This window comes from Aureobasidium subglaciale (genome assembly GCF_000721755.1).
Source record: "Aureobasidium subglaciale EXF-2481 unplaced genomic scaffold scaffold_15, whole genome shotgun sequence".
Lineage (NCBI taxonomy): Eukaryota > Fungi > Ascomycota > Dothideomycetes > Dothideales > Saccotheciaceae > Aureobasidium > Aureobasidium subglaciale.
Window position 1 is genome coordinate 438398 of NW_013566980.1, and position 25217 is coordinate 463614.

Sequence of the window (25217 nt, forward strand, 5' to 3'; positions counted from 1 at the left end):
TTCTAATCTTAATTACCTTCTAACTAGTTTCTAATTCTCTAGACTTTCCTACTATTAATTGTTACTTGTAGACTAGTAGTTAAATAGTAAGTAAATTCCTTATTTATTCTATTAAATGCCCTACGATCCTTATTTATACCTTAACCTCTATTAATGCTAGTTCGGTGCGCTTCTACTTATACGCGCTTCTATCTAAGACTTCAGCTAACCGTCACTTCCTAGTAATGTCGTCAAATGCAGGTCACTCTCAACAAGCCAGTAATTTTTATTCAAGGCTCAGTTCTCACGTCCCTAAAGACGGCAAGGCCAAAATAATCTCTAGGTCGTCACCGTCACAAGGCCTGGTGACATACACGTTGGAAGTTGGCACCGCAATTATCCCGCAGTTCTCGCTTGCCGAAGTTGAGGAATACGTCTCAGCCCATGATCTAGAAGTCTTCGAGAACCAGACTTTTGAAAGGGAGATCGCCGAACAAGAGTTGCAGCAGAAAGACCGACTAGCCGCCAAAGCACAAGCCCGACGACTCAAGGGAACTGCTACACACTCAGATTCAAGTTCCAATAGATCAGCCCGCGACGAATCAATCTCTGGCGCGTCACTTTCTGGCGGAGACGATGCTAGAGCGGCAGTCAGAGGCAGACAAAGACCGACTTACACCCAGTTTTACCCCAAACAACGAGCACCGAGAGGTTCTCTAAAGGCCGCTTCCTCAGCTCGAGTCACCTTGTCCAACAGAACGGCCGATTCAGGACTCAATGGCTGTAAGTCGAACCTCTTTTTTTTTCTTTCAATAATAATCATGCCAAGCTAATTCGAGTCTAGCAAACAATAGAGGCATCAAAAGACGGCGGTTGGATGATGATCGAGATGGCAGTATCGCTTCGTCTAAAGACACCGAGAGCGTCTACAGTACAGGCTCTGTCAAGAGACTCACTCATCCACCCTCAGCTATGGAGCAAGCAGCAGGTCTGGTCCCAGATGCGTACGAAGAGTATGACAATATGGATCTCGACGATGAATCCGACCACGATGTGGAGATGCCGATCCGGCAGCCAACGCGGAGCATATCAGCCACAGTGCAGGACAAGACCAAAGGCAAAGATGCGGCAAGCAATTTCTTCACATTCAGAGACCATGCCGTTCCATCTGCATCAAGAGGCGTTCTACCCAGATCTTCTCAAACCCAACCGACCAAGACAAGTTTTACGCGCTCCTCACCTGGAGCACAACTATCCTCAGCCCTGGCAAAAGCAGCAGCGTTGAAACTCGCCTCAAGCAAATCTCTTCAAGCATCTCAGACAACGAAACAGAATATTGATAATAACAACCGTCAAGCAGTAATCAACATGGACGACCCCTCATCCTCTGACTCCGAATCCGGCTCGGAAGACTCGGAAATATACACTGTCGAAAGAATTCTTGCCCACAATCTCTCAGATCCAAAATCCCATGACAAATCCATCCATGGTGAGAAGCCAGTTATGCTGTTTCAAGTCAAATGGGAGGGATACGACGAGACAACATGGGAGCCGGAAACGAGTTTCGAGGACAAGGAAGTGTTGCGGGAGTATTGGGCGCAGCAAGAGCAGAAGCAGAAGCCGAAGCAGAAACAGAGTTAGAAGCAGTCAGCTTCGACATGCAAGGACACAGGCATGGTCAAGGTTCAGAGAAAGGATCTGTGGGCCATGCTGGACGTCTAAAGAGCCTTAGGATGTTGTTGGTTGAGATCGAAATCACCAGTGGTAACGTTACTGCTTAGTTCAGGGCCAAGCGATCAATTCGCTAAGGAATCACGAAGAAACTACGAAGGAACTCGGCAAGAAGATAATCCTCAGTATGGCGGCTAGACAGAGAAGTTGCAGGCTTCCAAGTTGCTTCAATAATAATGAATAGAAAGAATCAAAATGTTTGCGGACGTCATCGGCTATGCCCGAGTTGTTCCGAAGTACCGAAGTGATTGGTCAAAGCGCGGGATGGTTGAGAAGGCTTGCCAGGACTTGGTTTCTAAAAATCGGCCGCTGCGATTCTTCTTGTTCCTCCCTACACTCCAGCCCATACCTTCTCCACTCCCCTCATTCCTGGTCCAATGTCTGCCACCGGTACTGCCCCTCCCACCTCTACTGGCTCCACCAAGGTGGATGCCATCAAGGAGAACATCAAGGCTGCCGCTCCTCAGAAGCTCAGCGGTCTTGCTCTCTACTCCAGATTCGCCTTTGCTGGTGCCGTCTGCTGCTCCGTCACCCACGGTGGTCTCACCCCCGTCGATGTGTAAGAATTAATCCTTCGGGCGCGCGCAACAGCCAGCCCGACTCTGCGCGTGCCGACACTGCCCTATCAAGAGCATTGACTGACGTGAGCCTCCGAAACAGCGTCAAGACCAGAATCCAGCTCGACCCCGTCACCTACAACCGCGGTCTCATTGGTGGCTTCCGTCAGGTCATCGCCAACGAGGGTGCTGGCGCTCTCCTGACCGGTGTTGGCCCCACCTTTGCCGGCTACTTCCTCCAGGGTGCCTTCAAGTTCGGTGGTTACGAGTTCTTCAAGCAGCAGGCCATCTTCATGGTCGGCTACGAGAACGCTGTCCAGAACCGCACCGCTGTCTACCTCGTCTCTTCCGCCTTCGCTGAGTTCTTCGCCGACATTGCCCTCTGCCCTCTCGAGGCCACCCGTATTCGTCTTGTCTCTGAGCCCACCTTCGCTTCCGGTCTCGTCTCTGGTTTCTCAAAGATCGCCAAGACTGAGGGTCTCGGTGGTTTCTACTCTGGTTTCGGTCCCATGCTCTTCAAGCAGTAAGTCTTGGTTGTTCTGGTTTCTGAAGTGCGCATGCTCATTCCAATCCCAGGGTCCCCTACACTATGTCCAAGTTCGTCGTTTACGAGAAGGTTGCCGAGGCCATCTACAAGCGTGTCGACAAGGCCACCGCCTCTCCCGGTATGCAGACCTCCATCAACCTTGGTTCCGGTCTCATCGCTGGTTTCGCCGCCGCTCTCGTCTCTCAACCCGCCGACACCATGCTTTCCAAGATCAACAAGTCCAAGGGCGCACCCGGTGAGGGCACCACCTCCCGTCTGATCAAGATCGCCAAGGAGCTTGGTCTTCGCGTAAGTTTCCTAGTCAGCGACTTTCCCTTGACAATTAGGGCTAACATGCCTTGTAGGGTTCATACTCTGGTATTGGTGCCCGTCTCTTCATGGTCGGTACCATCACTGCTGGTCAATTCGCGATCTACGGTATGTTTCTTTCTAAATCTCAACACCATTCTCAGCGCTAACAGACAAAGGCGATATCAAGAAGGCCATCGGAGCTGAGGGCGGTGTAGAGATCGCCAAGTAAGCGTCTCTACGTCGTATGATGGAGTGGTAGATGCGATCATGACTATACCAAAACAGGATTTTCGCTAGGGCGAACGGGAGATGGACATTAGACATGGAAACTTTTATTCTTTCGTCGACCCTTGGCCATTTCTCATCACTTGTCGAGTCGAAGACATGGCTGGAACTACTACCTTGGGATCCTACATAATTTTCGACCCGGTCTGTACTTTTAGGAGTCTTACAGGGAATGCATTAGATTTATTTTTCTCGTTCTACAACTCATCACACGGGGCTCAGAGAGAAAGAAGATAAAGTCGACCGGCTCCAGCAGATCTAAATGATCTCACAAGCACCGTGTCTTTGTACAGACACTTGATGCGCATTGTTTATGAAACGATAATCTTAGCTATGTGAGAAATCTATGCTGTTGTTCGGTGACCTGGGGCAAGAGTCGGCAGGATGCCTGCTCGATATAGGTGCTATCACCGGAGGTATCTAACATTTCTAGTAGTCTTCAAGGCAAGCATGCATGATTATGTCGTGAACTTCTCAAACCTATGATTGAGAGATGCTAGATCTGGAGCTAGGGTTCTAGGAGGACTGGCTCCAGTTCCGAACATTATTGTAGAATGCATGGCCGATCAACGATAGGAGAAAAGTCGTCAGGGTTCTGAATGTCAATTGTCATGCACGACTACGTAGCGACGTTGATGGAAATCGATTTGATTGGACTGCTGTGCTGCCAAAAGCTTGAAAAGACACTTGGGTAGTCGAGGTTGGCAGAATAGCTTGAGAAGTAAAACAGGTTATTCCCGTAGCTTTGTTCAGAAAACACACGACTTGGTCGGCAAGGGTCTGCGAGATGTACGGTTGGCGCAATCTGCAGAGGCGGCAAGTGGAAATTGGGTAGTACAAAAGTGCGTCATGGCCTTAGGGACTAAGTGGACGTTTAAAGGTACCGTGGGCGCCGGGTAGAGAGTGCCGCTCTAGAACGAAGCGTGTTTTGACCCTAGTATTTCTCTTCGCCTTTCCGCGGCAGCAGGTACGAGCAGGAGCAAGAGTGCTGCCATCCTTCCCATCAATTTCCTGCACAAGATGCAAATATGAACGGCGGCAATGCAGACGGACTGGGCCTTGGGCGAGATGCTCTCGCACTGCAGCCCATAGCAAGCGCCCCCAACTACACAAGCAACCACCACAACAACAGACGCATGTCGTCGCCGTCCCCTCCTCCGCCTGCTTCGCGTCAACACGCACAACCCTCGACTCCCCGCAATGCCCGACGAAGGCCGACTCTGGAGGACCGTCGCCAGCCGAGTATTCGACTCCGCCGTCTGGGATCTGCCAGCACACTGGCCTCCCAACACACGACTGCGACGACCGACTTTGCGCAGAAGGCTGCTGTGGACACGTCGGGCAGACGTCGCTCGTCCTCGGAGCCTCAGCGTCCACCATGGATCGACAGCAGCAGTGCCAACAACAACAGCCTGAGTGTTCCGCGAGGTATCGCACGACCCATCTCCACCCACATGCCGCGTCTGGACGAGGAAACTGGTCGACCATCCATGTCTGTGCCTCGGGACGTGGACATCGAGCAGCTGGCTGCTGCTGGCTACGCTGTAGATGGCGAGACTCCCGCTCGTCCAGGCTTGTGGAAGAGAGCAAGTGTCGCTGCCCTCCAGCCCTTCAGACGCCAGCAGAATCAAGAAGACGACAATCCGGAAGCCAGTCCGCGAAGACGGCCCCGTCGAGGAACTTGGGCCAACGAGTACGACTCTGACTTGGTCGATATCCTCGATGTCGTGGGTGAGTTTCCACCAGCGCCCAGTCACTTCTAACAAGCACTCGAGACTTACAATGTCACAGATCCCGAGATCGCTACCCTTGCAACTCTTACCAATGTCCAGAATTCTCTATTCATCCCGGATCTGGGTTCCTTCCTGAACCGTCGTCCGACTTATAATCTTACGCGGGATCCCACCTTCTCCCGCGATCATAATCAACCCACCAAAGCCCCTTCTGTCAAGCCCCCTTCTGTCATGACACAGTCTCGCGTCGAGACAGATGCCGACACTGTTCTAGAACGTCCTGGTATGGACCGGACTTTCACCATTGCTTCACGCCTGAGCGAGACTGATGACCACTACGCTGTCCTTCCCCATGGCCTTAGTCTCGAAGGCTGGAGTCTGGCTGAGAAGGAAGAACTGAACGATCATGTTAGACACATGTTACACTCTCGCCGTGCTGCTTTCAAACGAGGAATGAAAGGTTTTGGTCAATACGTTCGCCGTCGTAAGTCGTGTTGAAGCTTTGAACTTCTTACTCACCATTGCTGACCCCTGCCTTCTAGCTCTCGGCTTGTTCGTCACTGTATATGCCACTCTTGTGACCTTGTTTGGCCTCGCTTGGGTTCTCTTTCTTATTGGATGGATCAACGTCGAAGGTCGACAATCTTACCTTATCAACGTCATTGACAACGTACTGGTTGCCCTGTTCGCCATCGTTGGAGACGGCTTGGCGCCCTTCCGAGCAGTCGACACGTACCACATGATATACATCGCCCACTACCATCATTTGACATGGCGCCTGCGCAAGAAGCGTAACATGCCCAAACTCAAAAACGAGAATGATCTTCCTGTACAACCCGGGATAGATGCAGACATCGAGTCTGGTTCGACTGCCGAAGCTGCTTCTATAAACGAGACTGCTTCTGCGCTCAATGCAGATGCCAAGTCCAACAGATCTATGAGTAAAGATGAATCGGAGGAAAGCGTGCTTACGGAAGAGCAACAGAGGAAACTGAAGCACCACGAGGACAAGTTTTCCAAGTCTCATACCTTCTACAAGCCTCACGAAACCGAGACTCACCACGCCTTCCCGTTACGACTCCTCGTCGCTGTTGTTGTCCTCCTTGATTGTCATTCTCTCCTTCAGATTGCTCTGGGCACATGCACGTGGGCTATTTCCTACCACGTGCGACCATTCGCGCTCACCACAGTCATCCTATGCTTTTCGATCACATGCAACATCGCGGGCGGCGTCATAATCAGTATTGGCGATCGAATTACCCGCAAGAAGGATGTGGTGGAGCGCATGTTCAGACAACAACTTACAGAACAGGCAATCCAGAAGATGGAGAGACGCCGCCAACAAGAGAGCGACCGCAACGAGGAATTGGACACTGTGGTTACAAACCATCCATTGAACGGAACAGGATTAGAGCCCGGCAGTAATCCAGTCCAACCGAGTATGATCGGTGCAGGAGTAGACGCGGCGCAGCTGGGTCGCGTATTGTGATTTTGGTGCTTACGGGATGAAGCAGATCCCAAGTGCTCGACATGACCGGCAAGCCTTTTAGATTGTACATGATTGTAATGTGTTTATATTCTTGCTGCATTTAATGTTCTGCGGTTATAGCGCGCCAATTTTCATAGGCTTCATCCATTTACGATTGTTGCATGAATTTATATTTTCGAGCCAACTGCAAAGGCCTCTCTCAACATCATCTAGTTACCACAAGAACCCCCAATGTCAGCGAAGGCTGTCTCTATAATGCGACCAAGCCATACTCTACGTGCTTTAGGCCAAGTCTCGTAATCATCGGTCCAGATGTGCTGCTGTCGCTAGTTACGTCATAGCTGTGTTTGTAAGCAGCGAGCACACCATCACAGATGGCACATTTGCAATCATCACGCATTGCTTCTCGATTTTCACATACTCTCACCACACATTTGCCATACAAACCGATCATGTCTACCGCACTAATCTTCGGAGGGTCCGGCAAGGTAGATCCCAACGCTCTCCATGCAATCGAGCGATGCTAATGGCTCACAAAGGTAGCGAGACATTTGACCACAAAATTGAAAGCATCCTCCTATACCGTGTATTCCGTCATCCGAAAGGAATCACAGATGCCCGAACTTGAAGCACTGGGAGCCCGACCTATAGTCCAAAGTATCGAGGGCTCTAGTGTCGACGAACTCACTTCAACCATCTCAAAGCACAAGCCCAACGTAGTCATCTGGAGTGCAGGAGCTGGAGGAGGCAGTCCCGAACGTACCAGAGCTGTAGATCATGAAGGTCGGCCCGATCAGATAACAACCTGGATCACCGAGACATGCTAATGGTAGATAAAGGTGCTGTCAAGGTCTTTGATGCTACCGCCGCCGCAGGGGTGAAGAGATTCATCATCGTCAGTGCAATAGATATCCGCGATCGTGAAAACAAGCCAACGCCAGAGTGGTAAGTCCCTTTTTCGAAGTCAGTAACACGGATAATGTATGCCAACGTTCGGGTATTTAGGTATAACGACGATGACCTTGCCGTCAGCAACAAGATGTGGAACGCCATTGGGGTCTACTGTGAAGCCAAACTGGCTGCTGATCGCGATCTTGTCTCCAAGAACCATCTTCGTCAGCTCGATTACACGATCCTCCGGCCAGGCTCGCTAAACACAGAGAAAGGTTCTGGTAAGGTCGCAGCTGGCAAAGTCCATTTGGGCCAGAGCATTTCTCGGGAGGATGTCGCAGAATTAATCGTGCGTGTTATGGAGACCCCATCTACCATTGGTCTTGCATTTGATGTTGTCGGTGGCGAGACATCTATCCCTACCGCAGTAAAGCAGGTGAGCGACGAGAAGATCGATACCTTCGAAGGACACTATTGAGCGAGGATGCTTTGATCGTTTGGTACGAAAGTAGCTGTAGAAAGGCACAACACTATTATGAATAAGAGAGCTCGTGATGACAATCAACAACACTTCAAGTCTCCCTAGAGAGTATTGTGTCATGGAAACAGCTGCGAGCGCCACATGATTTAGCACGTGTGGATGTGGTGTGCGCTACCGATTGTGCCTATGTACATCAGATGATTAATCGGTGGCTGAAACATCTACTCGGACACCATGAGCAGAGATTTCGACTTCATAAATAGAACATTTCATAGGAGCTTCTATGTACACACCAAATATATGAATCCCTTCACAACACAAAACGCCGTCGCCATGCCTAAGCACTTTTGTCCACCCTTATTGCAACATGCCCTCAAGACTCTCACCAAGAATTCCCTCAATCTGGCGGATCCAGGCAGTTGTTTCTCTTTCAACATCCTCATCGTCATCCTCTTGCAACTCACTGATGAACGGTAGCATCTCAGGAAGAAGAGCAAGCCAGTCCTCACCAAGCTTGTTGGTCAAGGACTGCTCACACTTGACTGCCGCTAATCTGGTTAGTTCACTGTCGCTTCTCATGAGTTTCAGAATGGCCGAGTTGAGTGTTTTATGATGCTCTGGAGAGGCCGCGGCGCCTGCCAATCCAGTGACAGCAGAGACAATGTCAAGCGAGTCTCTGAGCTCGGGCTCGCTGGCATAGGTCACTTGAAGCAACAAAGGCTGCATTATGGCTTCGAAATGCGCTGGGGCTTGCCAGAAGTCGTCTTGGTCGTTGCCGAAGCTGGCCTGTAAAGTTTGGAGTAGGGATTTCAGAAGAAGCTGTTCTGCGTCTCCCTCTGGCTTGACACCCCGGAGTATGGATGCAGCCTGTTCAAGGAGATAGCCAGAATAACCCGTCACGATAGACTAGACGTAACGTTAGCAGGAAACAACTGCGGGTTCTAAGACATGGCCATAAACTTACCTTCAAGGTATCGAAGAACCTGGCCAGGAAACCATAGACACTGATAAGACGAAGAGTACGGCCAGCCTGATCCTTCTTAGGCAGACCTTCGCCAGCCCAAGAGACGAGACGAGTGAAGAACGGCCTGAACGTTGTGTCGTTAAGCCTCATGATTGCGTCCAAAGACAGACTGTCCCTTTGCGCTTCCATTGAAGCGAGTTCCTCGACCTCTGGTGGAGCAGGCTGTTGAGAAAGCAAACGACGAAGATCAAAAGACTTGTTGAGGATAGAGAACAAGACTGAGGCGTTCTTCAGGAGCGCCGATTTGGGGTGTGTCTTGATGACTGTGTGCAGGGTTGCAAGGACTTCCTGACAAGCCAAGTAGCCAAGGGCGACCGCGTTGTCAAAAGTGCGCTCCAAAGCTGTCAAGATAGTTCTCGCGTCGAGCTGCCTGGAAAGCAAACCCGTGAACTGCAGGCGACTGTCCGAGGTTCGGATGTCCATGGACTCGCTACATGCAGATTGCTGAGTGAGCAGTAAAGCTTTGTCAAGAGTATCGGCGGAGAACATCCAGGAGATGTACTCGATAACGTTTGTCAAGAACGAGTAGACAGCATTATGCAGCCGGGCATTGCTGGATTCGACCTTTGTTGCGTAATCAAAGTAAACGTAGGATGTGGTCAAGATCTGGGGCAGGATGTCCACCAGATCGTCTCTCAAAACTTCAACCATGGTAGCAAGGCAAAGCAAGGAAATGATTCGGAGCTCGTCACTCTGACTGCCGAAAGCATGCTTTGAAGCCACGACACGAGCGGCTGACATGACTTTGTCGGTATCTTTCTTACCGAACTTCTCCGAGATAACATCGATACATGTGACAGCGCTGTGTACCAGCTCGGTCGGACACTCCTGGCTGATAACCTTAGCCACACTCGGCAGAACGGAGAGCATAGCACCAGCCGCAACGGAGTCAGCAGGCTTGGCTTCGCGACCACGCTGCTCAAGAGAGCGGAGGACCATGAGTCGAAGGTCTTGTTCGGGTCTCTTCAGCAAGTCCTCGGCAGTGCGGATGAAGTATGGTGTTGGCAGGAGGCCCAAAGCCGCCGTTAACACGTTGTTTGAGGCCGATTGCAGATCAGGCTTGCCTTGGATAGATTTGGAAGAAGAGAATTGCATAATCTTCTGCAGAATATCGGCGGCAGCAGATTGGAGACCGTCATGAGCACCTTCGGCCTTGTCGAGGGCCTTGAGAATTTGTACATGGAGAGAGCGCTGTTGCAAAAGAAGTCCCAAGGAACGTAGAAGATGTGCTACGGACTGCTCGATTTGCTCCGTCGTCTTGTCGTTGAATCCGAAGATTGCTTCAGACACGACTGACTTAGGGTGCAACGCATTTGTAGCCAAATCGATGTATTGAGACGCAGCAACCAGCTGGACTTCAGGAGAGAACGAGCCCATGAGTTCAGCAGAGAATGTGGGGACCCGCTTATCTGTCGGGTACTTGTCAAAGAGCATAGCAGTGATGGCAGGAAGGAAATCTTGAGGACCCAGTGCGTTGACGAGATGACTGAAAAGACGTAGGCGACGATGGAGAGGAATGTGCTCGAACGCAGCAGTAAAGCTGAGCAAGAGTTCGGCAGCTCCTGTCACAAGATCCTGGTTCTTCTTGCGGAGGGATGCGACAAGCGGAGGGACGACTCGGGACACAGTTTGATCGATGACATGAGCAGAGTAGTCGTCGCTCTGACGCAGTAGGGTGTTGCTCATGAACGTGAAGATTGGCATCACGCTATGCAGGACCAAGTCGGGAGCCCAGCTTGCCAGACTAGAGATAAGCAAGAGCGCGGCATTGTGAATCTGGGCATTAGTGCTGGTTCGAACACACTCCACGATAAGGTCTGCCCTTAAGACAGATCGATCCACCTTAACAGTAGGGTTTTGCTTCAGCGAATCGACAATTGAGAAGAGGCATCCGATGACAAGCTGTTGTAGATACACCAGGTTTGAACCGAGTTGTGTCCTGTAGTGCTGTAGCTCACTTAGAACATGGAACAGGCTTTTGAGCAGTTCCGGGTGTCTCTCCGGGTGAGAGCCCTCAATGATTTCCAGCACGAGAGTCAGTCTCCGAACGACGCTATGCAAATCTGCAACATTGATGCTTTGAGACTTGGCCAGCTCAGATCTGCTCGTTCTCCTGCGCTTGTTAGCAGGAGGCTTGTCTTCCATTTGGGCGATGCTGGGAACTGAGTCCAACATCGAGGACAAGACTTCAGTAGGCATTGAGACCTGACGAAGAAGATCGGTGGCTTCTGATTGTCTAGCCTCAGACACATCGTCGGTTTGATCGTCCAGAGCCAGATCCAGTAAAAAGCCTGAAGCAGATGTCTGCGCAATTGGCTTCATGCTAGACCACAGTGTTCTGAACCGTTGAATTGCCATGGTTGACAAAGACGCGCTCTGTCCCAGTTCTCCATTGGCAAGGGTTCTTAGGCAAGTCAATTCCTCTGAAGTTCGGCTCGTAAGACAATCAACGTAGGCTTTGTCAACCGTTTCAACATCAATCTGGGCAGAAGCACACGATTCGGATCGAATCTGCAGGTCAGATTGTACCCAACGTTGGAGGGACGGAACGAGTACTTGTGCGCGCCCAGGTGAAGCAGCCTTGCCAATAGGATTCAAAAAGGAGAGAAGCTGGACTTTGACAGTTGCCAAGGGAACAGTGGCCGCATGCTCGCAGAGCCATGATGCAAAAGAAGTCCTCAGTGTTGACTTCAGCTCGACACCAGCGGCAGATGGATGACCGGCCTGTGTCTGGGCTGGGCCATTGAGAGCAGTGGTTAGAATGCGTGAGATCTGACTGGGATCAAGAACACACTCTTCCAGCGTAGGAACAACTGCTTCTGATAAAACCTTGTGCGCATTAGGTCCGGTCAGGGATGATTTCTTGGAGGACGCTCCATAAAAATTCTCAGCTGCCCATAGTCTGATAGATTCAGATACTTTGTTCTTGACCGCATCGGGATGGTAGAGTTTCGTGATGATAATCAGTAGACTTGCGGCTGCCTTGCGCACGGCTTCCGAAGCATCAGCCAGGGCTACAAGTGCGAATGGCGTCAGTGTCTGTAGGTCGACAACCTCGCTGGATTGTGCATTGAGTAGTTCTGTGGCAGACCGTAGAGCAGAGACACGCGCGACTATGGGATAAGCACTTGTCCAGAGTCTTGCCAAGAAGGACAGACACGTTGGTGAAGACAGAGCACCTGCACTACGGAGGACAGGCTTGTCTAGAATCTGGCCCAACCCCTTGTTTTGCTGAAGCAGTAGAAGGAACGCGCGAGCGAAAGCGTCAAACGGTGCTCTATCGGCGCTTGCGACGAAAGAGTAATCTTTGGGCAGGTTCTCAGGTAGTGAAGAAAGGGCGTGTTCCAGGTGGTCAAGCTGAGTGGAAATGGGACCATCGGTCATCTCGGTGTCAGCATCGGCCGAAGTTAGGGCCAAGGTTTCACTCGGAGCCAAGGAGACTTGGAGCTGGATTTCGACAGATTCAAGGCTCAGGTTGAGTCGAACGGCCTCAGCCTGCACCAAAGGCAATGTAGAGGGCGATTCGCACAGCGCAGCGAAGATGCGAGCAAGACTCTCCTGAGAAGCAGCGGGTGCTGAGGAAGACTGGAGTTCGGATACCGCAGAGAAACATGTCTGAACGATGGCAGCTTTCTGAGGCAAGGTGGGAATGTGAGAGGTAACAGCATGCTCGATCAATTCAAGAGTCGCCTCGCTCGAGGCGCCGTCGAGCGACGTCACAGCAAGACCAGTAAGGAGTCTCCCGGTGTGCTGTCTTGTCTGTAGGTCAAGAATACGAGTATACAGGGCAGGGATGTCTAGCAGGGCTCTTGCAACGGTGTGGGTGAGCTTCAATGACTGACGCTCTTCGGCAATGATGGCCAGAGAGGCCAAAGCCTGGTCCAGAGTTTGGGTGGTACAGCCTCGAAGCAAGGCGTCCATGAAAGAGTCCAAAACCTTGTCATCAAGCTGAGATTTGGAGACCAGGATGCAGATGATCATGCACGAACCCAGATAGAGCTCGGGGACGTTCTTGATGCGGAGTGTCTGCTGGAGCACAGGCACAAGACGTAGCAAGAGGTCTTCCTGGCGTTGACTGCGCACGTCGGCACGGCCTGACATGGCGGCGTCAAGCATGCCGTTGACAGTCGGGGTCATGACGCCGGCCCAGAACTGCAGGAGCATGACCGAATGATGGCCCAGGTTCGCGGTACGGACGACATGTGTGTTGAAAGCGGTAAAGAAGGAAGGGTTGTTGATGGCGGCGTAGACGAGAGCTTGGCTGGGAGGACTCGACAAGGTAGGAATGTATGGTTGCAGGAACTTCAGGGTGGGAGGAAGTGCCTTTGGCAGGATGGACAGCATGGTCGGGAAAACGGGGTTTGCGTGGTAAGGCAGGAAGGTCAAGACGAGGGCCTCGGTGTTGTATTCGTGCACGCTGCAGTCAGGTCAGCATTCGTTCGAGTGGACGTGGTCATGATCGGTCTTGGTGACGGCCATGGTCGTGATCAGGCTCATGGACGGCGTGTCGACATACCGGAAACGACGGACAAGCCACTCTACCGCCTTGAGACCGGGCCGTAACAAGAGTCTGGAAGCAACCAGTCCCAGGAAACTCTCAATGATGCGGTCCAAGTCTTCATTCTCCTGCTTGGTCAGGTTGATGCGCTCCTCGGACTTTGATTGATCGCTGAACAGGTTGGCGGCAAAGGGCGCGAAGCGGGCGTCGAGCATGCATAGTTCCTGGAAACCCTCGACGCATATTTGGTAGACCGTGTCGAAGGTCTGGTTGGCAGCGACTCTGGCATCAAACAGCAGCGACTTGCTATGCTGTGCGCGCTGTGCCTTGAGATCAAGCTGGTCCGTCGACTTTTTGGCGATTTGCGCCAACTGCTGTTGTAACGCCGTGGCCATGGTGCCGTGTCTTGTCGCCTGCGAATCCCAACTATCGAGGGCGCTCTCTCACGCTCTACAGGGCCGCTTGGTGATGTAGCTGGCGGTGGCGGCAGGAATGCTCTCTTGTAATGTGTTATGCACCACTTCTTCCAACGCCTATTCAAAAAGTTCCACCTTCTGCCAAAAACTCGCTGCTCTTGGCACTCGCGACGGCAGGTACGCCGAGGGCGGTGAACTGCACGGCCGTCCAGCTTCCGCTCCCGCCCCCTCCACCGTCACTTCTACTAACAATAACCTAAGGTAGTCTCTTCCACATGCATTTGCATACGCATACATGTCGGCGCCCTCCAGAGAAGTCCCCAAGTTCTCGAGCTTCCGTTCAAAAAACTCGGTTCCTCAGCAGAAACAACCATCGCCGCCATCGACAGCCTCAAAACGACACCTGAGTACTGAAGGTCATCATCACTCACTTAAACGTCAAAGGACATCCGAGCGTCAATATTCTTCGTCAAATCATGACCAGACTTCACACAAGTATCCACCAAAACCATCCGACACACGCCACCGTGACAAACGTCAACCTTGCACCACAAGCGATTCACTTCTCATTCAACATGATGATGACGATCGCAATCTCTTTGTTTTCGACCGAAATGGTGACCCTCAGAATGTTATCTATGACAGACTGCACAAGTATAGCATACCGCCATACCAACGCATCGGCTTCGGAAACGTTGTGGGCTTGCACACCATATTCAAGATTGACCGCGATGAATCTGCCATTGACAAGGTCGTCATCACTGACACCTCCATTACTACCAAGAAGAATCCCCAGCGACTGCTCTTGAAGCGACAACGGACTAAGGAGCTTTCTGTCTTTGAGATTCGAGGCAAGGACGAACTAGATTTGGATCAAGACTTCGTGAAATTCCCGCTTTCTACGGGCGACTCTGATGCTGCGCTGATTGATGATCCTCCCGACTCGTGCAGAGACATAGGTTGCTCAGCGGATTCGGTCTCGCAAGAATATCAAAAGCGGGAATTCAAGACTGAGGCCACTGCTGCCGATTTGCGAGCACGCCAGCGCAATGTCGAGTTAGTCAGAGCCACAAAGGCTGACCCTTCGAACCTCCAAACCTGGCTTGACCTGGCGACTCATCAAGAGCACCTTGTCAGTTCAGGCGCTGATACTCATTCCCTAAATAACACCGAACGGCAGACTTTGGCAGATATGCGTATATCTATCTATGAAAAGGCACTGAAACACTTTCCTAGCAGCGAAACACATGAATGCGAACCTCTGGCCTTGGAGCTCTTACGTGAGGCTTCTCTTGTGTGGAGCAGCCAGAAATATTTGCAAAGGCTTCAGGAAATTCTCCAACAGCATCCTAAGAGCTTCTCCATCTGGAGCCTCTACATGGACGCACATCAGGCAAATTCGACCAACTTCCGTTTTGAAGACGTCAAAGCGTTCTTTATTCGCAACCTCCGCACGTTCGGCTCAAGGGTGGAATCGGATCCAGATCCCGAAACCCAGAAACTGATACTTTATCTGATCCTGCGCTACACCGTCTTCTTACTTGATACTGGCTACGAGGAGCTGTCCATAGCAACATGGCAAGCTCTTTGTGAGTACCACTTCTTTCGGCCAAAACTCCTAGCCACCTGCGATACCAGTCAGGTTCTTTCCAATTTCGAACACTTTTGGGAGAACGAGACTCCAAGACTTGGTGAAGTCGGAGCCAATGGATGGTGCGCTTCGCAGGAAAATGACCCTGCATCCGATCAGTATATATCAATTGTCGCCGAGAGGCAAGACCCGGGCTTGCCTTTTAAGTCTTTCGCTACCCTTGAAAGATCCACGAGCCAGTCGTTGCTATTTCCAGGCAGAACTATGGACCAAGCCGGTAACGAAGATCCATTTCACGTTGTCTTCTTCTCGGACATTTGTGATGTACTGGAGGCGACAGCGGCTGGATTTGACCAATGCCATCTGCTGGACGCCCTGTTATGTTACTTGGGCCTTCCTAGTATACCCTCAGCATCTGCAACTGGTCTGCGTGCTCAATTGCCGCTTGAATGGCGATTCAACTCGTTTATCCACCAAGGCCTTTTGCAACTCGATCTGTGGGATGATAACGGCGATGACCTCAACACCCAACGCGCACAGCACTACCAGGTATCGACTGAACTGTTGTTCTCTCGGGCGTTTCAGACGATCTCGGTACCCGCACTCTCGGATGAGGGCCGTCACCCTCAGCGATCGCGGGAACATACCACTCAATTCGTAGGCAGAATACTGTCAAGTATAGTTAAACGGTTCCCTGGAGACGACAACTTGGCGGAGTACTATCTGGCATTCGAGCTTTCTTGTTTTCCTGAGGCAGCACCTAAAGTCGCCAAGAATCTTTTGAAACAACGCCCATCAAGCCTTCGACTATACAACGCATGTGCCACCATTGAGGCGAGCTTAGGAAGAGTCGAAAGAGCTGCTCAGATTTGGTCCGGTGCAATCAACATGAAAGATAGTCTTCCAGAAGCCGCACAGGAGGAGCTCATATTACTCTGGCGAGGATGGGTCTGGTGCGATCTTGAAGCGAACCAATTGAGGAAGGCTCTAATTCATCTAAATTCCTTCGGAGGCCCGGCGAGTTTGAACGATGACGAGCCTACTCATGTGTCGCCTGCGTCTGTATTAAGACTGCGCAACGCTTTCAAGGACGGTTTCTGGTACTCCGTCGGTCGAACTCGACCTCACCTAGTTGCTCTGAATGTGGAGATGTTAGCGCTTGTTGCGTATCTGACGGAACCAGATGCATTACAAGCATCTGTGACTGCCGTACACGAATATTGCAACATCGTGAAAACGCAAACCGCAGGCAATCGCTTGCTTCTTGAGGCGTTTCATCAGATCAAGGCTGGCATTATTGACTACCATGTTCGCCACAAACGGCCATACAAGCCCGCGTTCGTGAGGTCCGAGATGGAGGCGAGTATTGCACTCTTTCCAAATAACAACATATTCCTTGAGTTGTACCGGGACAACGAGGTGCGGTTCCGGCTTGACGATAGAGTAAGATCGTTACTCAGGAGCCAGGTTCTCACTCATAGTCAACTGCCTATTGTGACATGGTCATTTGCGATTGACCAAGAATTGCTTCGGTATGCGAGCCAGTCTTCTGGCTCGACTGTGGAATCGGTGAGATCAACTTTCGAAAAGGCGTTGATGACGATCGGAAGCGCAGTACGTTCCTCGAAGACACTCTGGACCATGTGGTTTCGATTTGAGAAGCACATAGCCATGGAGGCTGCAAAGGCTCTCACCACAGGCAAGAAGGATGTTTCGAGAGTAGATCCTTTTCAAAGATCAAAGCAAGTTTTCTTCTCAGGACTGCATCATCTTCCTTGGTGCAAGAGCTGGATCCTAATGGGTCTGGAGACTTTCAACAGAGATGACGGGTTTGGATGGGGGGGCCAAGATCTGCAGAGGTTGTGCAATGCACTTGTTGACAGGGAGCTTCGAGTAAGAGTTGATGGAATCGAGAAACTTTCAGATGCCGAGTCGGGCAACAGCTTGCGACATAACCACAGCTGAATTCAGCTTCGAGCCGGCCTAGTCGGTCTCTGGAGTACCTCAGATAGATAGCTAATGATTACCATACAGTACGCCATGCTCCATTTATGATAGCACTACTCTTCCAGAGAAGACCGTTGCTTTTGGAACGATGAATGTCATCTGGTGACGACTTCCACAGAAAACATACATGCGTGCATCCTTCTCTTGTGTAACATACTTTCCCATCTTCTCTTCACAATGATTAAAGCAGGGTAACGACGAGCTGTGGAAAGGCATAGTCATATTTCTTATCGATACACCTACCGCGGGGAGCCGTCAAAATCTCGCTACCATCGCTTTGCATCTAAAGATGTTCGTGCCTTATGACAGCTATAAGTGTGGCACTCTTTCGCAGACGGGGAAGATGCTTAGCGTAAGCATCTAAGTAGTGTTCTAAAGTATGTTCTAAAGCACCACCTAGGTACTTAAACTGTACCGATATATGCGCGACCGACTTATGACAATCGCATTTTGATGGCTAAAATGGTCATTACTTATTTGACGCGATGATGAGAATTTTTCAAAGTCTGCGAGCTGATAGGTTCTACAAGATGACAGAAAGGGTCGACCTTGATAGCCGACACAGGCCGATTTGCCGTTTTCTACAGCACGCGCGGTCCTCCTCGACCGAGACGCGTCAAACAACCAATGCAAAATTTCATATTCGCTCTTTCGGCTATGGACAACTCCATCGGGTGCGACGGGTGATCATGTCTCGATCGAATAGACGCCTGACGATGCTCTTAAATGTGCAAAAACAACGACTTGCGCTGAACAACAAAATCTATTGGATTGCGAGATGAGGACGTGTCATTCGATGTACCCGGAACCCTGCTATTTTGGACGCCGAAGGTGTCACGGACTGTTCCAAGGACATAGCCACCTCTGTGCTCGTTGGTCGTTACTCGGAGCATGCAGACTTCGCCTCTCTCGGCGGGAACTGTTCACGGGCTTGCGTCACGCATGCTCAATCTTCAGATACAAAGCAGGAAGGCCACCCAGAATCGCAGACGATAACACGATAACTGTCTCCTCTCATCGTCTGCCTGGAACCCCTGAAGTTTCGACCTACTCTTCTCAAACATCGCGTTTTTGAACGTGTCGAAGTATCCCACTGCGCAAATACATACATTCCGGATACCTTGGCAGTCACCATGGGTATGCGACTACGGAAAACAGTATCATCAATTTTCCAGTCCCGAAAGGCTTCTGGACAATCAAATCGCAGTACTGGCTCTCCAGCGGCATCTCCGATCATTGAGAAGACCGGGGGTTTGTCCCCTTCGGACACATCGGACCCCGTCTCATCCAACCCTGTTTCTATGGATGGAAAAGACGAGAGGAAGAGTCGCCGCAAGTCATGGCTCGGACGAAGCAAGAGCACCGAGAAGGTGGCGCAAGAGCCTGCAGCATGGATCCTCAATCATCCGGAAAGACTTCCCTACGACACCACTCTTATAACGGATAACAACCAACCGCTGGATGTGTGGGACGACTCCGGTGATTGTGATGTGCATATATTCCCAAGGACCTCCAGTCAAGGCCCTTCCTTCCGAATTGACTCGACCATACTGGCTTCATCCAAACTGTTGTCCGATCTGATTCTACCTCTCGAAACAGGTACGTTCGTATTCCGTACCCAGCCTCCCTATGTATTGGAGGTTGTAGCTCTTACTCTCCCAAGACAATGCTCAGCCGTAATGAGCTGCCGAAAGGCATAGTGGTTTTCTGAATCAGGGGATGCACAGCAGAGGTTCGTTAAAACGTTGAGGAGACGACGGATCTCGGTGGACATCCCTGCGGCTCTGAACAGTACTGTGCATTGCTCCAGCCATGTATGACAGACCTTAGTACTTGGGGAGGAGGTGTTGTACGAATCGCAAGAGTACCTACTGATTGCTTTGCGACTCCAGGGGTCTCCTCCACGCGTCCTGGAGAGTTCAACACGCCTTCTATAGACCCTAAGCACGGATCGAGGTGCTGGATTCTCATGCCTGCCACATCTCAGGCACTGCGAAGTGACTACGAGAACATTATTGCAGTGCGTAACCTCTTCGGCTTTTTAACCAACCGGCCGCTTGTTGCCACGCGCGCGCATCCGACTGTTGTTTCCGTGTTCGTAAAACTGGCAGAGACACTTACGCGTTTCGGTTTCTCCAATCTCGACGGCTCTACATTTGGCGAGATCGCAACGTCTTGTTTCGATAGCTACGTAGATGAGTTCGATTTGACAGATGTGAGATACAGCAACGAAAAAACTATCCAAGGCATCCTCCTAGGGGAGCGTTTGAAGAACGTCAAGTTATACAACGAGGCATTTACACATGCTGTCGGAAAGCATGACGAGCTCTTTCGATTTGGCAGCCCAGAACTCGGACTCATGAGCCCTATAACTTTCAACAGATTGAATCGCGCAGCAATGAATCTGGAGAAGCGTACGGCCAGCGTTCGACATACCTTGAAAGACTTCGATTTTCCGCAGATCTTCTCGGGCACTCTGAACAGCAAGACAGTGGATGAGCGCAAGGACGTCGATTTCGATCTCTTGCGAAACTCATTCTTCTCAACTCGACGATTTGTTCTCTCATTTTACAAGGCTCATTATGGTTCGTGGCCACCGAAAGCTTCCAAGGAGAATGAGCTCGAGACCAACGGTCTCAATCGGATTGTGTGCCAAAATCTGTACCATGATTTTTGTGCTGTATACGATCTCTTGGTAGATCGGTCGAGCCTCACGAATCGTACTGCAGACAGTGTTTTGATTGATGACAAGGACGTTGACTTGCCAGCAATACGAGCCCTCCGTGCGGTGTTGAGCGAGTATGATCGCTCTACACCACCTGTTCGCCCGCCCATCCCGTTCGATTTACCAATCATCCCGTCGTTAAGACAGACGCGCTCCGGCAATGGGTGGTCCGACTCGAAGAGGGAAATTAAGGCTATTTCGAAGAAGCTGAAAGATGATGACATTGCCGAAATTATGACCGCTTCGCATAACACAGACGTCCCGCCTTCTCCGTTCTTGAATTCCTTTAGGGAGATTGAGCGTAAGGCTGCGAGGCATTGCACTATCAAGGAGCTATCGGAGCTAAGAATAGGTCAATGGCTTTTCGTATACGCCGTTCTGCAAACCTTGCCAATGGTAGTTGTCGACGGGCCTCAGCTTCGATACACTCAAGAAGTCGAGTACTTCTTGTGTGAACCTCCCAGCTTCGGAGTGCCCTGGGTCACGGAGGATGCCCTACGCGATACCAGCAACACAAGATCGACCAGAGCAGGGGATGTATCCTGCCTTCCTGCTGACACCATCCATCACGGAACTGAGGGGATATACTTTCGGAGCCACTGCTGGCAGATGGCGAAGCAATGGACCACTGGCAATACAGTCCTGTATGAAGCTGTTGAGGTGGAAACTCAAGAACGGTCCTACAAAAGCAGTAGCCCTGCTAGCAGCATCCAAGATCGAAAGGCTGTGCATCTCAGTCCTGACTCGGCGCAGACTCCGTCTGATGGCAAGCACCGATCAAGACCAGTCAGTATTTATGATCCGAACTTGACTTTTGATTCGATATTAGGCAGCAACGCGTCCAGCTCAAAAGCCCAGAAATAGTCTGGCTTTGTGCGGCTCCAATCGATAAACCTATAGGACTTCAACATCTTATTAAACTCTGTAACGATTTAGTCAAGAGGTGGCTGAGGCGAAATTCCCTCTGTATCAAGACCTGTCTGTCGCACCCTCTCTCATTTATCAGAGCAGAGCAACGACTAGCTGTAGCAAGGTCGGTCATATCTCCGATTGTTAGTTTTAACACAGAAGGTCGTTGTAAAGACGTATCTCGGTGCCATCACCTCAAAACCAGAAAAGTTTGTGTCTTGAGACAGCTACAGCATGTGACAATACCTCGCACACCGGGAGGAAGGATGAGAAATCCGGCATCTTCTCACCTAAACTGTGTCGAGTAATAAACATAAGGAAAGTCGAATACGTTGAATGGGCCCGCCGCGATAGTAAGTGACAGTTGCAAGGGTATGGATTAAGGTTGGGTCTGACATTCAGCACGAGCCCACGTCCTACTTTATTGTACTTTACGCTTGCGGGTACACACAACAATCAGAGGCCCGTGTCATCCACCACTCAAGTGTGGATTGCTGCCCTGAACTTGGCCTTCTGAAATCGCCGAGCGAGCGCCTCTGGTCAAGCACGTGCGCGATGTGAGTCCTGATTGCGCAACATACGATCAAAATGTACAACGCAACCATTGATCTGGTTCTATCGGGTGCGGTATCCTCATCAAGTGGTGCATAAGCACTTTTCTACCATGATAGCTCCTCAACATTCGGACAGTTTATGGTGGTGCTAAGCAATGAGGATACAAAGGCACTCGTATGGCTCGTGCTTGTTACCGCGTCATGCACATACCTCTATGCGCACTCTCCCTCCACACGTCAGGGTTTGCCGTGCATTGAGCTCGGACTTCTGTGTTGATAGGACCCGAGTCCAAGAGAGTGTCGAAGTCTTGCAAGTCAGCAGGACTGTCGGCGATCGTTCTTGATCTCAACCGAATCAGAACCATTGTTCTCGAGTCAAGCGAGGAGTTGAAATAGCTCGGCATTCTTGTCAAGCGCTGCGCAAGATGGTTCTGTTGCTTCTTCCTCTCAGCGGTGCCAATGGCGCTTGCTGGATGCAGGTAACCGCCAGGAAGGCGCTTCTGACTATCCCGTCTATGTACGCCAATCTTAGAACGTCTCAAGCAATATCAAGTATACATGTTGAATAATTCGTCTGCAACGAGAGCATCATGATAGAGATGTGGTCAGATATCAGCTGGCCAGACTCATCAGCGAGTCGCCAAAAGGGCCCACCACCACTGTAGAGCAAGGTCAAAGCGAGCGAGCTCGGGTAACGGAGACGGACCGCCATGCTGCAATATCACGAATTGATCTGCACAAGCATGTCAACCAGCAATTCATGTCGGTGCGAGTCGGCTGGGCGGCTTGATGCAGGAACAGCAGCTGTAGAGACAGCATCGATTGGCGAGTTCCGGCTTGTTTGTGGTCCTCTTGCCAAAAAAGGATGTTACGTTCTTTCTGCGACGTTGGGTATACGAATCTTCTGCTGCTTTTTAAGCTACACCTATGAACATGAAGGGAAATATCAAGGAGCGCTCGCACGCTCTATACCAGCTCTAGAAAGAGTTTCTCGCTCTATCTCCTTGCCTCGATTGGCTATAGAGGACTTTTTGGAGTATGACAGAACATCTTCCGAATCCTGACCTTTTCCTATGAAACAAGCCTTTTCATCCCGAATATCGGACTCCTGCTTTTTGTCTAGTATTAAATCTTCTTGGGTATCACATCGTCATAAGTCGTGGCTATAGCGGCCCTGCAGTGGGCAAGTCTCGTCGGGCGCGTGTTTGTTGTAAGGAGGGGGGTGATGTGTCATCGGTAGTGAAGTGGCAGAAATCGAGGCCAGCTGAGGAGAAGCTTCAAGGTCGCCTGTGTCGTAAGGAGGAAGTTTGATCATTCTGTATTGATTGTCTTCGTCTGCACCGTCACGACTTCCCCAGGAGGTCTGGGAATTGGTTAGTAGCGTTGAATAGTCGGAGAAGCTGTATCAACGTACAGCAGAAAGAGTCATCAGTCCTGCGAGCTTGATGAAACCATGGACATATCCAAATGCCACTGAAATCGGCAACCAAAGAATGTCAGCTGGATAGCGAATCCAGTGACCATAGAGCTTTAATGACTTGGCAATCACAAATATCCAGATGCCAATTGCAGTGAGGGTCTTCTGTCGATCGCCTGCTGGCAGAGTCTCGGTTGCTTTGTAGACGGAAAAGAATAGGAGGAGATCCGTGAAAGCCCATGCAGTCAAGGTGGTTTGGAACACCGCGTAAGTCGTCCAGGGCGTCAATCTAGGATTCATGAGTTTTCATCTATTGTTGAGTGATCACTTTGTGTACATACCTCCAGTAATATCTTTCGACGAACATACTTGTTAAGTTGCTTCTCCAGTTGCTGCGTACCCAGCGAAGACACTGTTTCAGATACTTTGGACCATCTTCGAGAGTTGTCTGTACCTCGCAAGCCTTGTGGTATTGCATGAAAATTTTCCAACCATGTTTATACATCCAGCGAGTGATGAAATTGTCGTCGTCAGCATTGAGCTGGAAGTTTCTCCACGTTTCGTTCGTAAAGCCCCATGTGAAGTCCTCGTCTTGTAGGATCCGCGTTCTGTAGGCAACCGTCCTCCCCGAAAGGCAAGGCAGACCCCCGTCGATGTGAAGACATGCAGAGCAATCGAAGTTGCGTCTTTCCAAGTAAAGGGAGCCGAGAAAGCTCCACACAGTCATCTTCTTGGGACGCATTAGACGCTGAGATGTGCCTACACCGCCCATCTCATCGTCTTCGAAAGGCGCGAGTATCCATGGCAAGATGGTCTTTGGCCATATCACATCATCATCTGCAAATATAGTGATTGGAGTCGTCACTTCAGGTATGGCAGCACACATCTGACTGCGCTTGTTGGCCTTCGCAACACTCAGTATGCGGATCTTACTGCTGTTGAGAGATGCAGCAGTCCTCTCGGCTCTTTTGATGCTAGCATCGATAGTAACAACGATGATCTCAGAAGGATATGTTGATAGGCAGGTCTTTATCGTCCGGCAAAGATTTTCCCCCTCGCCTTCGATAGTCGGAATAATGACAGTGACATCGTTGTTGGTGTAGCTGGGTTTGTTGGGGACAGGCACAGGTCTGTATGTCCAATTGGAAATCAGATTGACAACCAGTCGCAGATAACGGAAGATACTACGGCTTGGGGTAAGCGTGTGTCCAGCGTGGCCAAAGGAGATCAGAGCATGACTTACAAAAGCAAAACTGCAGACCACACCCAGACAGACAATAGCATGACGAAAAACGAAAGTGGAAGCAGAGGCTCTGTTCATCCAGGGATAAGAAAAGAGGCTTGCAGGGCCGCTGGGGGGGCCAGGTATATGAACATGATAAGCTCGGCTGCGTCGCGGTGCAGTCTTGGTGGGTTTACTGAAATTTTTGGTCTAGTCAAGAGTTCGCGTAGTGGATAATAGTGGCATGGCATGATGAGATCAGAAGGTAATGAAAGGCGTCGGACGCCGGCTGTCTCGCTGAGGCGCCCGCATTGAGCTATCACCCGCCGATACCACCCACTACCTAATCCACTTTGATTTCCTCAGAGCAGAAACCGGCCAGCCCGCTTTGGAGGTGGGGAAGCAATGGACATGCGCACGCTCCTGCCCACAATAGGCTAACTTAGTCGCGGTATGGCGAATGAGGGGTCCCTCCGTCTACCTCAAGCCGCTTGGTGCAAGGGCCTGATCGGCGCTCGAATAGAACGTAGTGGTCTAGTCAGAGCACTTGTTTGGCACAGGACATACGAGTGAGCCACCCCAATCCGCCTGCCCACAATCAAGGCCGTGCATGGGCATCCGCAGGCGAGAGAACGAGCATGACTGCAGGCCAAGGTACGCTGCACAGTGCCTTCTGCAATGACTTGCAGCTCGTATCATCTGGTATATCGATGCTTGGGTCGGCAGTCTGAAGGAGAGTTGGTCCAGGAGCAACAGCACCAGCACGAGCATATCATCGGCGATAACTGACCACCTCAAGGTCACGGCAATCGCTGTCTTTACAAACGGCCCTAACGCCAGCCACTTTTAGTGTGCATGGTCCGAGCATCA

The 25217-nt window shown here is 50.8% G+C and overlaps 8 protein-coding genes across 8 annotated transcripts; 6 read left to right on the forward strand and 2 right to left on the reverse strand.

Moving 5' to 3' along the window:
• Positions 1 to 58: 58 nt before the first annotated feature.
• Positions 59 to 2035, forward strand: AUEXF2481DRAFT_90184 (uncharacterized protein). The gene is made up of 3 exons (XM_013486935.1): positions 59 to 86; positions 223 to 762; positions 824 to 2035. The coding sequence occupies exons 2-3, from the start codon at positions 225 to 227 to the stop codon at positions 1618 to 1620; spliced, it is 1335 nt and encodes a 444-aa protein (XP_013342389.1). The 5' UTR covers positions 59 to 86; positions 223 to 224; the 3' UTR covers positions 1621 to 2035.
• Positions 2036 to 2087: 52 nt separating this feature from the next.
• AUEXF2481DRAFT_67206 (uncharacterized protein) lies at positions 2088 to 3334 on the forward strand (the record flags this gene model as incomplete). Its single annotated transcript, XM_013486924.1, has 5 exons — positions 2088 to 2269; positions 2371 to 2790; positions 2844 to 3102; positions 3159 to 3231; positions 3282 to 3334. The coding sequence occupies 5 exons, from the start codon at positions 2088 to 2090 to the stop codon at positions 3332 to 3334; spliced, it is 987 nt and encodes a 328-aa protein (XP_013342378.1).
• Positions 3335 to 4418: 1084 nt separating this feature from the next.
• AUEXF2481DRAFT_6463 (uncharacterized protein) lies at positions 4419 to 6612 on the forward strand (the record flags this gene model as incomplete). Its single annotated transcript, XM_013486774.1, has 3 exons — positions 4419 to 5121; positions 5182 to 5607; positions 5666 to 6612. The coding sequence occupies 3 exons, from the start codon at positions 4419 to 4421 to the stop codon at positions 6610 to 6612; spliced, it is 2076 nt and encodes a 691-aa protein (XP_013342228.1).
• Positions 6613 to 7006: 394 nt separating this feature from the next.
• AUEXF2481DRAFT_41618 (uncharacterized protein) lies at positions 7007 to 8029 on the forward strand. The gene is made up of 4 exons (XM_013486889.1): positions 7007 to 7100; positions 7152 to 7395; positions 7452 to 7557; positions 7618 to 8029. Exons 1-4 carry the CDS (start codon positions 7065 to 7067, stop codon positions 7979 to 7981), a joined length of 750 nt encoding a protein of 249 aa, XP_013342343.1. The 5' UTR covers positions 7007 to 7064; the 3' UTR covers positions 7982 to 8029.
• Positions 8030 to 8119: 90 nt separating this feature from the next.
• AUEXF2481DRAFT_99178 (uncharacterized protein) lies at positions 8120 to 14009 on the reverse strand. Its single transcript, XM_013486977.1, has 3 exons — positions 13525 to 14009; positions 8949 to 13425; positions 8120 to 8890 (listed from the first exon to the last, which is right to left on the reverse strand). The coding sequence occupies exons 1-3, from the start codon at positions 13899 to 13901 to the stop codon at positions 8342 to 8344; spliced, it is 5403 nt and encodes a 1800-aa protein (XP_013342431.1). The 5' UTR covers positions 13902 to 14009; the 3' UTR covers positions 8120 to 8341.
• A 176-nt stretch (positions 14010 to 14185) lies between these two features.
• AUEXF2481DRAFT_41620 (uncharacterized protein) lies at positions 14186 to 17603 on the forward strand. Its single transcript, XM_013486890.1, has one exon. The coding sequence runs from the start codon at positions 14218 to 14220 to the stop codon at positions 17476 to 17478; it is 3261 nt and encodes a 1086-aa protein (XP_013342344.1). The 5' UTR covers positions 14186 to 14217; the 3' UTR covers positions 17479 to 17603.
• Positions 17604 to 18653: 1050 nt separating this feature from the next.
• Positions 18654 to 21109, forward strand: AUEXF2481DRAFT_30969 (uncharacterized protein; the record flags this gene model as incomplete). Its single annotated transcript, XM_013486838.1, has 3 exons — positions 18654 to 18657; positions 18679 to 19119; positions 19344 to 21109. 3 exons carry the CDS (start codon positions 18654 to 18656, stop codon positions 21107 to 21109), a joined length of 2211 nt encoding a protein of 736 aa, XP_013342292.1.
• Positions 21110 to 22858: 1749 nt separating this feature from the next.
• AUEXF2481DRAFT_30970 (glycosyltransferase family 2 protein) lies at positions 22859 to 24409 on the reverse strand (the record flags this gene model as incomplete). Its single annotated transcript, XM_013486839.1, has 4 exons — positions 22859 to 23071; positions 23123 to 23414; positions 23467 to 24309; positions 24369 to 24409. The coding sequence occupies 4 exons, from the start codon at positions 24407 to 24409 to the stop codon at positions 22859 to 22861; spliced, it is 1389 nt and encodes a 462-aa protein (XP_013342293.1).
• Positions 24410 to 25217: the final 808 nt, after the last annotated feature.

Coding starts and splice junctions, on each gene's coding strand:
- AUEXF2481DRAFT_90184 (XM_013486935.1), top strand. CDS start 225: ATGTCGTCAAATGCAGGTCACTCTCAACAAGCCAGTAATTTTTATTCA. Junction 763..823: donor CGATTCAGGACTCAATGGCT/GTAAGTCGAACC, acceptor ATTCGAGTCTAG/CAAACAATAGAGGCATCAAA.
- AUEXF2481DRAFT_41618 (XM_013486889.1), top strand. CDS start 7,065: ATGTCTACCGCACTAATCTTCGGAGGGTCCGGCAAG. Junction 7,101..7,151: donor TCTTCGGAGGGTCCGGCAAG/GTAGATCCCAAC, acceptor TGGCTCACAAAG/GTAGCGAGACATTTGACCAC. Junction 7,396..7,451: donor CAGAGCTGTAGATCATGAAG/GTCGGCCCGATC, acceptor TGGTAGATAAAG/GTGCTGTCAAGGTCTTTGAT.
- AUEXF2481DRAFT_99178 (XM_013486977.1), bottom strand. CDS start 13,901: ATGGCCACGGCGTTACAACAGCAGTTGGCGCAAATCGCCAAAAAGTCG. Junction 13,426..13,524: donor TGGCTTGTCCGTCGTTTCCG/GTATGTCGACAC, acceptor ACCTGACTGCAG/CGTGCACGAATACAACACCG. Junction 8,891..8,948: donor GGTTCTTCGATACCTTGAAG/GTAAGTTTATGG, acceptor CGTTACGTCTAG/TCTATCGTGACGGGTTATTC.
- AUEXF2481DRAFT_41620 (XM_013486890.1), top strand. CDS start 14,218: ATGTCGGCGCCCTCCAGAGAAGTCCCCAAGTTCTCGAGCTTCCGTTCA.